Source organism: Sceloporus occidentalis, unplaced genomic scaffold (assembly GCF_023333645.1).
Source record: "Sceloporus occidentalis isolate IW3139 unplaced genomic scaffold, rSceOcc1.0.p SCAF_11, whole genome shotgun sequence".
Lineage (NCBI taxonomy): Eukaryota > Metazoa > Chordata > Lepidosauria > Squamata > Phrynosomatidae > Sceloporus > Sceloporus occidentalis.
In genome coordinates this window covers 4,592,576-4,609,763 of record NW_028316991.1, presented here as the reverse complement: position 1 = coordinate 4,609,763, position 17,188 = coordinate 4,592,576, and the positions used below count along the sequence as shown (strand labels likewise).

Sequence of the window (17,188 nt, the reverse complement as noted above, 5' to 3'; positions counted from 1 at the left end):
CTTGCTTTATATGTCGATATGATACGCTATAATATCACTTCCTGTAATTCCCGATTTAAGTATCTGTCCTAAAAAAGCAGACCCATATCTTTATTTTTCTTTGTGAAATTTGTAGTATTAAAAGCGGTCTCTCTTGCATAAAATGGGTTAAACGGCTGGAGATTGGGTATCCTGCTCTGAATCACAGTCTAGATAACGGTGGAAGGTCTGTCTGGGATATGACTGCCAGTATCTCACGCACCATCTGACACCTCCACCTCACAATCCCAGGCATCTGTGGTTTTGTGCAAGATCCACAGCTGGTCATAGACTGGAAGTTTACAAATGTACAGTTGGAAAGATGTTTATTTTATGGAAAAAAAAGGAAATCAGATGCCTGAGCCAAACCAGGCTTCAATTCCTTTTGTCAGATGCATTAGCAAGTCCAATCCAGATACTATCCCGATTTAACAAAAACACACAAAAATCTGAAATAATGCAGACACATTTACACGCTGTCGAAATGATCATTTATATTCAGTACAACTTAGGGGTCTATTGACGAGCCAAGAGTTTCCAAAACATAAAAGGTTGATATCAGTCATGTCCCTGTAAGTGCATTCTTTACCATGCACCCCAAACCATTTGAACGGGTGGAAATCTTTATGTTTATACAGGTGGCAGCTGCCAGGAACACTTGAATCAGGGGTGCCGAGCAGTGGTCTGAAGGGGTAGCAGCCCCAGGGTTGCTCTACTAGGGGAAGATTGCCTAATCTCCCCGTATCTCTATTCTTAGGGCTCAGAATGTTTGCTGGCCGTGAATGTAACCCAGTGTTCTACAACCTTAAAATAATATCATGAATAGCATGTATGGAAGCAGGGAATGTGTTAATACTGTAAATAAATATATTATTCTCTTATATGCCGTTATCATTTTTCCAGCTAGAAATAGGTCACAAAGTTACGTTTATGATACTGTTGACATCATGACGCATCTGGAACTGTATATTCAGGTCACCAGAAAATATACTATATTTAATTAATTAAGCACTTAATGAGAAGTAGCAAGCGGTATTTTGAGCATGGAAATGATACACCAGCAAAGGTGGAAACGAACATTTTTAAACACTTACATGTTATACGCATATATGCCTAAACGATAATCTCTGTGAAAGGGCAGGCTCTACCTACTAATCATTCTTTTGACAAATAGGAGATTCTTTCCCCTCTGCAATAAAATGACTATTGGGTCACTGGAATGCAATCCCACGTTAATCTGCTACGGAATTTACTACAGCAACCTAAATCAGACATAATCATAATGGCAGATGGCAGGTAATACGTCAATCTGAAAGGAGAAACTGCATAAAGCAACCATTTTCATTAAAAGTGATTCAGATTTCACCTTATTGCACATTCATTAATGTCCTCCAATACAATAATGTCTATTATGATGGTTTTGTTCTTTACATGGAATGCAGTATCATATTTACACACTTTGCACCATATATAAGCTACCTGCATAATGTTTTCACTGCCTTTAACTCTCTCGACCCCTCGTTCTCTCTCATCCATTTCATGTTATTTCAAGAACATTCCTAAGTGACCCAAAACTTTTAAACGGTGGTGTCTATATCCCTATAGCTAGTTGAGCTGCCACAGGTTATCAGGAAGGGAGGTGTTGACGCTTCAGTTGAGCCAGTCTAAACACCTTTCTCCTTCTACGTCCGGGTGTTAATTCATACCTGGTGAGCGAGTAGCATTCCATGGCCGGCTTGCCCACCTCTACATGGTTGTATGGAATGGATTCTTACCTGCCCTGGCTGCTTGCATGCTGTCTGGTATCGGGGCTGTTGGCACAGTTCTCTGACACGCTCGTATTTTGGCAAGTGGTTAGACTGCGGTGGGGTGCTCTTAATTTGTTCCTCCTTCTTTCGAAGAAATTTTCTTTTGCGGAAGAAAAACAATACGTTACAAATGAAACCGGCAGATACAGCAATATAAAAAAATAGATATAACAGGACCGCCCCGCAACAATAAACATGCATGTATACTGGCATAGGTACTATACACATCACTGGAAAACGACACTGATTACACACAACCTACACCGACAACTATAGAAATAGACTTTCTTTCCAGTAGGTCCATTCCTTGAATTATTGTTACACACATAGTAGTATTTCCATTTCCATTTTGACGAGGCCAAGCATGAATCTCAATAATTCTTAATTCAGTTCTATATATTTGCTCCTCAGTACGTGGAATATCCAAACTCACAGAAGGTGTTTTATCAAAAGAGATTCATACACCCCCATGAAGCAGATCACTGTCAATGTATGTTTTGAAAGGGAAATATTTAGGCTGTCGGTACATGTAAATCAACTGTAGTATTGAGATTGTATAAAACTACAAAACAAAAGTTACCCTCTTTCTACGAGGAATGTATCTCGCCAAATCTTGCTTTTCTTGGTTGTTCTCAACCTGGAATGAAAATATAGACTTTAGAATAAAAGGCACAATGTCTTGTATGCGTAGTGTAGTTGAAGAACTCGCTGAATCTAAGTATTTGTTATATTGTATTTTATGCACATAAGTGCTTATTTGCTGAGAATTGCGGAAATTGTAGTTCGCCAGCATCTGATGAGTCGCAGAGTTAAAAAGTCCATCAAACTAGCATCCTTTTTATCGCTCTACAATCTCTCCCTTCATGAGTCCCGGAATTATCGACTAAATCAATATGCCAACAAATATGTCATCATTTTTCCTCTTAGCGGTTAATACCGACCGCAAAGAACACAATAGAAATGAAACACACAAATTGCCAAGTTCTTTACAGGCCATTAAATCCGAATTTAAGAACACAGCGCATCTGGCATTGAAGACACTTGGATAAAAACAAATGGACTATACCTGTTTCCTGGTCTTTCTATGTCCATCAAGGGCAAAATGGACTTGCCATCCATGTCAGGTGGGGCATCCAGTCCAGCAATATCCAAAATGGTGGGGGCAATATCTAAATTTAGCACAATCTGTGGCACACTACAAAACAAAAGACGGAAAAACCACATGGGTGAAGGGAATTTTTTTTTCAAGATAACAGGTTAATAAAAGTGCTTCTCCAACATATCACCCCTTAATTTCCATTAATACTGCAGAGGGGTTAAATGATTCCCTTCTTGGCTCGCACGCGGCCCATAGACATTATAACAAACCAGTCAACCAGGACTCCAACAAAGTCATCCTACAGTCTTCTACGTGCCCTTAAAATATAATAGTAATTTTGAACAAAACTCTTGATAATTCTAAGTAATTGCAGTAGTATTCAACTAGCAGAAATCAGATAATTAACTAAATAATCATTGGTTTATCCCGGAAAAATTCTATTATATAAGAAGGAACATCACTCCGAGCAGCCAGGCACATTAAACCATCCCACTGGCACTAAAAAGGATAATTTGTTAGCGAGCCAGCTGGAAGCCAGAAAAAACATGCACGAAATTTTATCAAACAGCCAGTGGGAACTGTATGTGACCCCTTTGAGTATACTATTGGAGACTTTCTACACCAGTAATTGTTATATCTCTCTGCAGACCACCACGGGCAGGATCCGATTACAAAATCAGTTTGATCTTCCATTGTGGTGCATGCACAGCTCAGAAATATCCTGAAGAGGACATAGAACAGACTGTATCACATTGAGAACGCTGGCGCATGGTTTGAGAGCAGCTGTGCTAGTCTGCTCAGAATCATTTACGTTACTGCTGTGGCTAGCTTTGCTCCAAAAGACAAAAATTAAAAGACAAAATGATTTTCTTTGTATAAACAAATTGCTTAAACAGACAGGAGTTGATGATTTCCAGGAGAACGATTTAACATAATAACCCGTTCGCACAGACACGCAGCAACTGTAAAGCAGACATTAGGAGGACGTACACTGATCCCTGTACCACGTTTGGTCCACGAACAAAAAAGGGAACCCGAATATCGAAGTCATACGGCATTGACTTTCCTTTCACCAGCCCAAACTGCCCTATGTGATAGCCATGGTCTGCTGTGTAGATGATGTAGGTGTTGTCCAATTCTTCAATTTCAACTAGCATATTATACAACTGAAAGGCAAAAAATAAATACAAATCTGCAAAAAAATCTAATATATGAGAAATCTCATTTTAAAGATTTAAACATAAAACACTAGTAGAATAAAAGGTAACTTTGTCTATTATTATAACTATTTAGATTTCCCATTACAGATCGATTGGTCCAGTTCAGGTGAGAACCCGGATATACCACATTATACCATTTATCTATTATTTTAGACCTTTAATATCATTGTAGGCTGCAGAAATACTACGTAGGTTCAATAACTGCATAATATTTGAAAACAAATAATTATTCTTAATGGCTGCAACACTGTTAGGATGGAAGGCATCTGCAAAAATCCGTATGAAATGTAATGTTTGGGGGACTTGGGCACCCAACGTATTTCTCTCTGTACGACATAAAGTCATGGTACATCACACTAAATCCAGCAGGAATAGCAGTAAATTACATAGAGAACTTTCAGCATATGTTTTTGCACACAATGGCAGTACCACACGTTAGGAAACTTTACATTTTAGGGACATATTTTGGGTTTTTATTTAAAATGTAACTCTTTAAACACTGCTCATTCCTGGAGCACATGTGTGTATTTGCAGCTTTACCTTTTGCATCGAGTCATCAACAGACATCAGGGTCTGTAGTCTCTTCCGGTGCAGAACGTTCGTGAACTCCATATGAATAGGTAGCATGGCACCCGTGTACTGCATGATCCAGTGCTTGTCCATGTTCGGGGCAAAGTTATAACTGGGTGTTCTGCAAAATTAAAAAATACAAAATGCGATATTCACTCCATGAGCATGTATAGGAAGCAAATGAGTATGGATTACTAGCTTGGCACAAAGTTTAATGGAACAAAACAGGTGAGCCATGAAGGTTACGTAACCAATATCATTAGATCAATGTTCATTCATTAAGATGATGAATTAGATTTGGACTTCAAAGCTGCCTGTGTGCGATATTTCTCGGGGCTCAATTTTAAATACTATCAAAAACATGATCAAATATAAAATAATTAACATTAAATATAATTAAATATAACATAATTAACGGAATGCCAACCAAGCTGTACAAAGAACATCTATAGCTATAGATGGCAGATAATTGAGGACATCTGTATAGTTTTTCAGTATTTCTCTAGTTGTTTAACTAGTATTTAATAAGAGATTAATTACTGTCATATAAGTTAAGCTAATGCAATGCTAAAATGCATGCCCAAAAGGAGAAATAATGGTCAGACTAGATAGGCAAAATGCTTCTCACCCGCAATCAAGTTCTGTAAGCATGATATAGTCTGAGACACTTAATTATGAAAGATATGTATGTAAATACACTGCACCGATATTCACCCATTAGGGTTATTGGCCTATTCTGAACCTTTGTTATACAGGGAGCAACGTGCAGAGTCATATTTGCACCATTGAGGTCTTTATCTCTAATGTACTGCCTTGAGCCGAGCTGCATAAAATAAAATAAAAATTGTCCAGATCCAAAAATGGGTGGAAAGCAACATTTTCTGCCCCAGCGTATTCTGGGCGTGTTGTATGTTACAGAGCAATTTTGTAGATGAGAACATTTTGGCCAAGCTGAACATTAGCATTGGAAGGTGGACGAACAAACAAAGCTTCCATTCTATGTAATACGTTCTAAAGTTGTTTCAATATAAATGTTCCATGTTTGTCTGCCTCTGGCATGTGTTTGGCAGATTGTCCTGGTAAAGTAAATGCTTTATTTGGTATTTATTTTTATTGTCCATGCATTCCACCACACATCCCCTTTTCGGCTAAGAAAAAAGTTGTTCCGTGGCAGTGCAGAAATAGCTTTCAGAAGAAACACTTAAAGAAAAGGCACCACCTTAAGCAGGGCCGGCCGAAGACTTAACGCCGCCTGGGGCGAAGTTTAAAATGCCGCCCCCCGCCGACGCCGGGGGGGGGTGCGGCATTATCTACCCCCCCACACCGGTACTTACCCTTAAACAGTCCTGCGGCGAGTCTCCCTGTGCTGCCACGGTGCCGGCTTGTAATGCTGAGCGCCGTAAATTCACGTCACTTCTGGCGCTCTGCATTACAAGCCGGCACCGAGACCGAACAGGGAAACTCGCCGCAGAGGAGAGAGGGGCGCCGAGCGGGTAAGCGAAAACCACTCGGTGCCCCTCTCTCTCTCCTCCGCTTCAAAAAAAACATTGTAGGGCCGGCCCTGACCTTAAGGCAAATGATAATCACCCTTCCCTTAATCGAGTTCATAGGTTATGTTGCACCATAGATCAAGTGAGCATTTCAACATTATATTGAGCTTCTATAGCCCCAAACGCACTGTAAGTATAGTCCAGTTGATTTATTATTATTTATTGTTTTATATAGCACCAAATTCCGTAGCGCTGTACAATGGGTAGACAGGACATAACAAGTAGTATATAACATAACAAATTGACTTATAGAACAACAGGTGAGGAGAGTCACCAAACTCATACATTTACCACTAAAAAGTGCGACACTTAAATCATCATCTGTACGAAATGAAAACTGATATTGTATTTTAATCTAATTTCTTAGTTTAATACCTTAAATACCTACATTATTCAAACATTCTATAAAGGAACATCTTTTGACACATTGAATAGCTTGACTTCACTGCCAGAATACTCGGAGAAGATTATCACTTGGAAGAAACTTATTGGAAAGCATCATTTCTTTCCAATTTCTGGAGCCAATGACATTTAAAATGTTGTAATTTCACAACCACAGGACTCCCAAGGAAGGGTGGAAAATATAATTAAAAGTCAGGCAAAATACAAAAAACTGACTCATTGAGATAAGAAAGAAAAAAAAAGGATTTAATTGATTTCAGAACAACTCTTTCAGACACAATGAGAAAAACTACATGAAACTAAAAAGTTTCCATACTTTCAAGAAAATGTAAAGTTCCCACTTTTAGGTTAACAAATTGACCTAAAGAAATTAGTCCCATAGTTTGAAAATCTAGCGTTTACTGGAAAGGTATTTTTTATTAGGTCTGCAAAATCATCTTGCAGTGCATTGTACATCTCAACCATACCTTGTACAGAATACAGAAATGGAGAGCAACATTTTGCGATCATTTTATACTATTTTACACTGACGTCGCCCCTTAGAAACAAAGTACCGTATTTGCTCGATTATAAGACGACCCCCCAAATCTGAATATTAATTTAGGGGGAAAAAAAAGAAAAAGCCTGAATATAAGACGACCCTATAGGAAAAACAGTTTTACCAGTAAATGTTAATTCATCTAAACTATTCTTTTTTAATAAAAGCTATGATTGAGAAAAATATTTTGGTTTTATTTCCTTCTATTTTCCAACCTGCCCCCCCAGTTATGCACATCTGCCCCAGAAATACCTTATACCCCCTATATGCCACTGTGCCCCATGATATGCCTTTTAACCCTATATGCCACTGTGCCCCATGATATGCCTTTTGACCCCCTATGTGCCACTCTGCCTCCAGAAATGCCTTATACCCCTATATGTCACTCTGGCATTAAGGGGGTTAAAAGGCATATTATGGGGCAGAGTGGCATATAGGGAGGTTTAAGGCATTTCAGGAGGCAGAGTGGCATATAGAGAGTTAAAAAAGGCATTTCTGGAGGCAGAGTGGCATTAAGGGGGTTAAAAGGCATTTCATAGAACACTCTGCCTTCAGAAATGCCTAACACCCCCCCCCCCTAAATTTACCGGTGCTTCTGACTCCCCTGTCATGCAGCCGGGGCAGCGTGTAGATGTCTAACTTACGCTGCAGCCGGAAGAAGGCGTGGCTAGCAGCGGGGGTTGTCAACGTTGTCAAAGTTGTCTACGCGAATCGCCCCGGTAAGTGGAGCGGGGGGGGGGAGACAGGAGGATCCAGGTCCCCTGCAGCTGCGGGAGATCGGGATCTTAGTCGTCTCATAGTCAGACCTATCTGAGGTCTGATTATAAGACGACCCCGATTATAAGACGAGGGGTATTTTTCAGAGCATCGTCTTATAATCGAGCAAATACGGTATGTATGTTATAGAGCCGTATTCTAACAGTTAAAAAAATAAATATTGCGGTTACACCTTTATTTGGACTAACATTTAAATCTAGAGGCTAGAATACTGAACAAAACCATCCCAAGTTAGACAACTGGGGCCAAAAAAATAAGTAGACAGAAGAGGTTAAGATTACTATGGTCTAAGGTGGTCATAAATAAATTAGGTCAGCATGAGAAGAATGTGGAAGGCCAAGGACTGTAATTGAGATAAATGGCACAGTTTAAGGTGGAACTTTCACAAGTTTTAAGAAGAAAACAAAAAGAAAAAAGGTTTCTAATCGTGACGGTTATTTGTAATAACATCAGTTTAGGGAGGAGGATTTTTTCATGATGACATTCTTTTACACCGTCATGAATGTGTCCTATCCCACTTTATCATGGTCAGGATATATAACTTAGTGCAGAATATGCTTATATATGATATTTTGTTAGTTGTGTTTGGTAAGTAATTTTATATTTGGGAAATCTTTTATGTTGGATTGAATAATGCAAGGGTTTTTTAGCCGACAGTAAAACATGCATTCAAATTACAAATGATAAAAGACTCTGACATAAGATATCATTCATTAATAAGTAAATATATAAGACACCAAAACCCCTGCAGACAGAGAAAGTCAATGCCGAGAGCAATTCATTAGATCTGCTACCTGCGCTAAAACTTTACTTGGCTATTCCAAAGAAACCATCACACGGTGAATTAGTCAGGCTGACACTAGACAGATACAATTCCTCGTCACCACTGAGAGTTCTTCCACTAATTATGGAAATAAATCTCTCAAAACAATCAGCGAACCATGAAGGAAGCATAGTGTTTCCAAAGCGGCAGCAATCCTAAAGAAACATTTTACCGATCTTGGCCCGAGTTTAGTTTAAGATTTTATGAGGTTTTTTCTACTGTAAAAAAAAGTATGGAGTCATTCTTTTCTTTTTACTATACCAGTTGCGGAAAATGCAAGAGTACTAATGATATTTTTAAAACATAGCACCATCTTTTAAAATTTTATTTAAAATAAAAACTAGTTTTTTTCAAAGTCTTTCGTCAGACTACGACAGACCTAAGAAGTTTTACGTTTGGGCCAGCTATATTCAACATGACATTCAGATGTGTTATAATAATCATACAGATCTTTGTTGATTTTCATTTTTCTTAACTTTGGTAAAAGAAGGCAACTTATGCAATTGCATTGTAAGAAATGACTATTATTTCTTCTACTCAAATGACTAAATCAACAGTCATTGATTATTTTAAATTATCTTTGCCAAATTAACAGTACCTTTTTATGAAAAATATACCTATCCCTATCAGGGAATGACAACTTCTCATAAGATGTATGATTATCAAAATTGCTGCCATACATACATTTTTGTGACAGATGCAGCACAAATGTAATAAGGTCCAGTTTACAGCCACTTTTAAATTATTAAGCTTTAAAATGAGAGGAAAACCGGATGCAATTATTATTATTATTATTATTATTATTAGAAGAAAATCACAATTATACAACAAAACTGTACTAAAAATATGCTATAGAATACTTCCATTTCTGCCTGTAGAAGTCTATATATTACATACGTTGGGAGTCAGATCCCCCAAAAATGTACATGATGGAACATACACAGCACAGGTTTCATAGAATGGGTTCCATATACCAGCTAGTCATTGGCTAGACAACAGTTCAAGACTGTGTGTGTGTGTGTGTGTGTGTGTGTGTGTGTATATATACACACATACACACACACACACACACAATATATATATAATAAATACGTAGAAACATAGAACAAAAAAATAAAAAGTTCTTGCTTTCAGAAAAAATTAATGATAAAAAAAATATAAGATTTTACTTACATGTGTTGAGAAGCATTTGGGAAAAGCTCTGAAAACTGTGGAGCGGAATCTTCTGGCCCATGGGGTGCAGCGTGGCTGATCACCATCATTATTGGACGATGGGGATAGATTTTCTTTGATAATTTAAAGTAACTAATACTGTCATTGGTAATCAAGTCGGTAAAATAGTCCTGGAAAGGTAAATAAAGGAAAAAGATGTGATTTTTCTCAGCTTACTAAGTATTGCTGTATCTAAGAGGTATTATACCAGATGGCTTTTTTTTTTTTGCTAAAAATAATATATGCCTTTTTATAAAGGAGACCAAAGCGGCTCATAAAACCTATTAAGCTGTAAATCATTTTTAAAAATGTAAATTGAAAAAACATGAACAGAGTAGAAATATAATATAGATCACTAATGAGAAGGCGCGTATTGCCACCCTGATGAAATCCAGACATATTTCCGGGCAACACCTATGTCAAGTGCCAAAGCGAAGCTTTGATATCCTGCAAAGCCTATGAAACGCTTAAAAAACGTGTCAGTGTGAAGCAAACTGATGATTAATGGTGTATGTATCATATTCTTTTATTAAAGGCTGCTTCAAACAAAAACATGGTATTTTGGAGCTTAAGAAAAAAAGAAACAAGCTGAATTCGAATACTGCCTGAAAATGTTAAAGAAACAAAAAAGACGGGATTCTAGAATTTAAGTGAACCCCACAGAAATGATTTTCAATTTTTTTTATATAATATATATATAGATATAGATATATATAATAAAAATTCATGGCTAACCTGCTTTGGCTGATCATTTAATAAAAGCTTAATTTATCTTATTTATATATTATATGTTTATTATTTCTACTGCCAACAGCTGAATTAGAAGCACATCTGATTGACCTGAAATATTTAGCCTTTTTTTATTATTTTAAGTTGGAAAAATACAGTCTTAAGCTTTCATTCTGCGATTTGGATCTGTAAAATTGTTGACCCCGCGTACACTTTAAATGCTATTATCTACAATGCGATTACTAGGTTTGTTCAGAAGCCGACATTAAAGCATGCGGACTTCCAAATCAACTGACTTAACTTATAGCCAAGATGGCTCAAGGAAATTGTGCGGCTCGGGGAAATTGAGGAAATTGAAGGAGTGGGAGAGGTGGGGGGAATGAATTTTTAAATTAAACCACCTGCCTGCAGATTCATGCAAACTGCATTAAGGGACGCTGAGACCGTTCTAACAATTGTCAAGAACGTCCAGGAATCACGTGCGATGTGTTTAGGGTTCAAACAGCTGCGAAGCAGCGCCTAAGGGACAGGACTCCAGAAATATAGCAGCACCGACTCAAGCCGCACAGCTGTAGTCTCCTTTTAACTCTTTACATGACAAACTAATGGTAAAAACTATTAGGCGATATATGACCATTTATCTTTTTCCTACCTAAAGAATTAGGCCATTCACCCCTTTATAAAGCAAGTTAAAAATAATTCATGCAAACTGTCTCAGGATTCCGATAAGATTCACCTGCAAATATATCCATCACATACCAAGGATGTATGGTAGCGTTGGTGGGAACCTGGTGATATAATCTTCACCATAGTAAATGGGCGGAGCTAACTTATGCTAATGATGTGAGTTGCACATAGCATGGGTGGAGCTTTGGGGCAGCGGGTGTGGTAATTGTGATCACTGTGCTGCTAATGGTTCTTCAAATGTTGGCAGCTATGCCCTGCATTCACGCTCTACAATTTCCAAAAACTGCCCACAAAAAATCATCATTTAATAAATCTTAAAAAGAGGGGGTTCATTTCAGAGGCCTATTATTCAGAAATAGTCATTTTTAATCTGTTTAACTATTTATTAAAGGTGAGAGGGAGAGCGTTACGCAGTACACAGAAGGGATATGTATGTACATTGAGGTTACCCGTCTTCCTTTTTTAAAATACATCATCCAGGGCCTGAGGAGAAGAATGTCACTAAACTTGTAATCTAATATACAATCCTATTACACGGGTGAACTACAACATCTGTGTCATTGGCCAACAGCTTTCTTTAGTAATCCCACCGTGGCAATCATCGAGCACAGAGGTTCTGCTAAATCTCACGGCCGTGGGCAGCTCGCCTTGGCACTTACTCTGTGCTTTGTTAGGAGACAGATCAAGATTTAAAAAGCGTCCCAAAACCTTGTTATTTTTCCCATATCTGCTGCAGTTGTACTATTCCGAGACATGACAGCACAAACACCAGTTTTTTTTCCATAGAATAATGAGAACCAGTATGGGTTGAGGTTTTGTTTATATTTTTATATAACTGGAAATACAGTGTAACAACGTTTTATTGGAATATCATGGATTCTTGTTGCCTTTTTTTGTTTTATGCTCTAGATTTCTGCGGGATGGATCATTTCCACGAGACGTCACCATCATCTAACACTTACACGGGTGCAGAAAACCAACCATTTTGTGACACAGCCATAAAAACTAAAATATTGCATTCTAAGCGGGCACTTATGAGTGAGATTAAGCGAACGGAAAATTTACATTTTTGCACAATAAGTGTGAAGGCCAACGGCTTGGAAAAACGACAATGGCTAATGTGGGGGATTAAGAGGTACTCATTTTTGTTGTTTTTTTATGGCATTGTAACCCTTCAGGCACACAGAACCAGACAGGATTTAACCCTATAAAGAACTGGATAAATACAATTTTGCCTTCTGTGTTTTACGTGCCTGTACGGACATGTATCAGTGTGGTTTTTCCCCGGGCACATCATAATAATACATTTCTGACAGTTCTTCTGGGAGAGATTTTGCATTTCCTGGAAACACAAAACTGTGATAACTCCGTTCACGCTCAGCCCGACAAATCATTTAATGTGGATTCACCTCATCCCCAACAATATTCTGCCATGTTAACCAGCATCTTGATTTGGGGAGAGATGGAAAGACATTGTGGTTTTAACTCGCTTACCTTTTCGTTATGAAGCTCCAACACTGGCAGGTATCTCCAGCTAGAAGAGCTGAGCGGGACCAGTATAATGCATAACCGAGTGGTTTAAGAGACTTTGAAAAATTCCCACTGATTTAACTACACATTATACAGGGCCAGCCAAGTTCTTCCTGCAGCAGAAGCTCATTGATGATGGCTATTCATTAATGATAGCAAAGTGAGGGAGTTGAAGCGGAATTTGTACAAACTAAGTGATAGTTGTGGTTTTCAAGACTTTCAAACCAGGTACACCAAAAAGCCCCCCAAAAAATTAAAAACAAAAATGTAATTCTCAGTTTTGTCCTTCGACATGTGTCACTAGTGAGTCTATTAGAGTTCAAATGTTTTGCAGATAGTAAAATATTTTTTAACCTTCACAATAAATACCTTTTCATACTCGAATCCATGCTTTTCCTTGTAACCATTCCTGCACATCGTGTAATTGTAAAAGCGAGAATTCTTTACCAGCCCGAGCCACTCACGCCATCCGGGTGGGATGTAGCTTCCATTGTACTCATTGAGGTATTTCCCAAAAAATGCTGTGCCCAGTAAAGGGAAAAATTTTGAAAAGCCAGGTTACAATCCAGAGTCACGCCACATAAATAGATTATTTAAAACGCGTTTACTATTTGATACATTATGCCCAATGTATTATTTTGAGGTTTGAGTTGCAGAGGAAGCTGGACAATAGAAGGGTTCTCCATAAAAGGGTTTATTGACTAAAGGTGAGTTGGTAGGAGAACGACTGTATACACTATGAACGGCTATCACTTTCAAAAGCTCTGGCCCTCCATAATGCATAATTCAACCAGTGAGATGATGGAGATCATGGAGATAAAATTAACTCTCCTACCTACATATTTTAGATTAAGCAAAGAATGTATTTTGTTGAAAGGGAACAAAGAAACATTTGCGACAGAAGGAAAGAACCAAAGGGCCCATCTAGTCTGCTTTCATATTTAGAAGAGCTTTCTGGTTTACTTGGGTTTGCCTGCATGGTTTCCACTGGAAGGATATTCTACATATCTACTACCCTTTCTGTAAAGTAGAATTTTCTTAAAATTTCCACTCTACCGTCAGACTTTAAAAATTATAAGCTCCAGTCCTTGTGCTCATCTTTTTTATTAAAATGCTACCCTATATGAAAGAGTTGAACAATATTACTTTATGTTACAGCAAATGCTTGTTAATCTTTACTGCAGCCATATCCCTGCATGCCATAATAAAACTGTAACCTGCTAGGGGATTATAAAAATGCATTTGTTTTTATTTTATTTTATACAGGAAATATCAGCAGCTTAGTAAGCGATTTGCTCATAAAACATCTGTTAAAATGATTCTCGTTGAGTGATAATAATGGAGTATTTCAGAAACGTAACAAAAAAATAGAAAAAAAAATTAAAGGAAAATATCCAGAAGCATAAAAATATAAATATGTTAATGCTATGGGGTCATTCAATTTGCAGCACCAAATTGTATAATTCCAGTGGCAATTAAGTAGGAATTTCCTGTACTATTCATCAACTCAAGCACTTAATAGTCTATTAAAAATCCATGCTTCATTGTTCAAGAGAAGCCCCTGATACAAGACAGCAGGAAGATTTTGCAGATGAATACTACTGCTTTAAGAAAGAGGCTCTGTAAGTGAGAGCAAAGTTCAGGAGCACAAAAAGTAGCATTGGCTTCTATAAAACACGGGAATTTTGTAAGCCCAAACAGTTTTAAAGGGACACAGCCTTAAAACTTTTGTATTTTTTTTTTGGGGGGGGAAAGGAAAAAGAAAACAAAAAAAAAAATCACAATTTTATGGAGTGCAGGCAAAAGCCTCATAACTAAGAAATGGGTCTCTGTACACCTATGTTCCAAATAAATTCATGCTGAGTTTCACAGCATATAAAATTCTAGAAGATTTTTTTTTTTTTGGCATGTGGCGCATGGGAAGCGTCTCAAATGGAAACTGGGACACAACTGAAAAGCCATCGCATGCAGCTCTTCTTGGCTTTTAATCGCAAATCCCTTTCTTATATTAATTAAGGAAATTGAAATAATTTTTATAAAGTCAGCATTAGATCTCTGATCTTCTCAATTACGAAATTGAGTTCTTACCTAGAAAGGGTAGAAGCAGCAACATATTCTTGCCTAGACAAACCAGTCCCCTTGCTGCAAAACATGGGGCTTGCCCCATGCAGGTCATGACATTGGATGATAAGGCCCCCTGATGAGCTGCTGCTCAGTTGGTTGGTTAAAACAGAGATTTCCGCTCTCCCCAGTCTATTTACAATATGGAAGACTGTTCCAAGCAGGAATAGCTCCCATAGACTGCCTTAAAAGGTGTTGCTTGCTTTACAATATGATGTCATATCCTAGCACTCCACAGTGAGCAGCGCCTGTGGGCCATTGGGTTGAAATACAGAATGAAATAAAGTCATCATGTTGATTTATGGAACCTTTTCTTCAGTCTGAAAGTGAACCTCAGGGAAAGAACACAGATAAACACTAAGCAATAAACACTGTTACCTGTCCTGTATCCGGTATTATTGAGGTACACTGCAAACGTGCGCGGTTCGTGTATTGCTTGCCAGGACGGGGAGGAGCAGTTCTCATTGTTCGTGTATATGTTGTGATTATGAACATATTTGCCTGTTAACATAGAAGAGCGGGACGGACAGCACATTGGAGTGGTCACAAAGGCATTAATGAAGTTAGCACCTCCTTCTTCCATAATCTTTCTGGTCTTGTTCATCACCTGCAAGGAACCTGTAATAAATAATAATCTTTGCTAACGAAGCTTTATGCACAAAAGACAGCTCATAACAGAAAAAAAATGTAATCTTCCTAACCTGAAGTCAACTACGCTAACCCGATGGAACAATTGCTGAATATAATAAGATTCCTCAAAGCTGGATATTTTAAGGAAATGTCTTGTTGTTTTCAGGTTTATTTGTTAGCATTTACATTAATATTTACATTTCCAAAAAAAAAAATAATATTTTTACTGGCATTAAAAAAAAATACTAGAACTGTCAATTTTCTTTTAATGACAGACTACATATCTAGAGGGAAAAATAAGTCTTTAGATGTCTACTTTCTAGTCTCTGGCCAATTTGTTACTGCAAGGTTACAAAAGTCTGTTGTGACAGTACCGAGCTCATTAAAACCGTTAATTTATTCCAAACAGGTATGTGATGTATGCCAAACCCTGTCTGTGACTACAATTACTTTACTTGGGTTTGCAAACAGTACAAAAAATGGTAATAAGGAGATCATAAAAAAAGACATAAAATACAATCTGCAGTCTATATGAACAAATAATTTGCAAACATATGTTAAACACATTTAAAAAAAAATACTTTAACCTCAGTCCTAAACTCCTAGTAAGGTTCCCCAACTGTTGTTGACCTCTGTACCCCACTGGCACTCCAACCTGCTTGTTAGATAAGGGCTTGACTCAAAGCATGAGATACAAGCATGTTTTGGGGGGTCGTTGTTGATTTTTTTTTTTTTAAACCAAGAGTAATTAGATATATTCATGCAAATCTAAAATGTCTTACCCAGCTCCACATCCTGGTCATCTGTGAGAACCAGAATAATGTTTGGTCTAATATTCCTCCTGTCTGGATGCATCCTTCCTTTCAATCTGGTTGCTTTTAAAGCAAAACAAGCAGGTAGTTCTATGTCGAGGACAAGGAAAATAAGGACAAAGCAGTAACACTTCATGGTAGGGCCGATAGTATATTTGGTCGTACTGCACAATTAAGATGTCTTTATTTTGTACAGGATTCTGTATCTGAAAGCAGAAAAAAATAGATTTTTAAGCAAACATGTTGCATGCACAAAGGGCATGACAATATATAAATATGTCCAAGATACTGGACTCATTAAACTGCACTTTATTACTTTTGTCACAAAAAGTGTGACCAACTGTATGCAACATGATGCATTTCCATCGTAATCATATTACACAAACTATTTTAAGTAAATAAAAAATAAAGGTTATTTAAAATCAAACGTAGAACATACAGATATTTCCACAGCATCTATTAGCGTAGCTTTATTCTGCTTTCTTCTTTAGAACTGTAATCTCAATGATTGACAATGGTAGGGATTGTAAAAAGCCAGAACTCCCAGCTTTACTGACCATCAATCAGCAATGGAAGTTTGTCCACTATCCATAATGCACAATGCCTCTGGTGATCACCAGTTCCCTACTCTACTGCTTATGGAAACTCCAGGGAGTCTATCG

The 17,188-nt window shown here is 37.7% G+C and overlaps 1 protein-coding gene across 1 annotated transcript in view; it reads right to left on the bottom strand.

Annotated features, from left to right (window-relative positions):
* LOC149305462 (extracellular sulfatase Sulf-1-like) overlaps positions 1 to 16,662 on the bottom strand; it is a 33,117-nt gene extending 16,455 nt beyond the window's left edge. Inside the window, exons 1-9 of the mRNA XM_089477233.1 lie at positions 16,497 to 16,662; positions 15,463 to 15,702; positions 13,333 to 13,484; positions 9,979 to 10,148; positions 4,686 to 4,836; positions 3,916 to 4,091; positions 2,893 to 3,021; positions 2,407 to 2,463; positions 1,794 to 1,926 (exon numbers count right to left, since the gene is read on the bottom strand). Coding sequence (XP_089333359.1) covers positions 1,794 to 1,926; positions 2,407 to 2,463; positions 2,893 to 3,021; positions 3,916 to 4,091; positions 4,686 to 4,836; positions 9,979 to 10,148; positions 13,333 to 13,484; positions 15,463 to 15,702; positions 16,497 to 16,662 — 1,374 coding nt within the window. The remainder of the gene's footprint in view (positions 1 to 1,793; positions 1,927 to 2,406; positions 2,464 to 2,892; positions 3,022 to 3,915; positions 4,092 to 4,685; positions 4,837 to 9,978; positions 10,149 to 13,332; positions 13,485 to 15,462; positions 15,703 to 16,496) is intronic.
* Between the last annotated feature and the right edge of the window lie 526 nt (positions 16,663 to 17,188).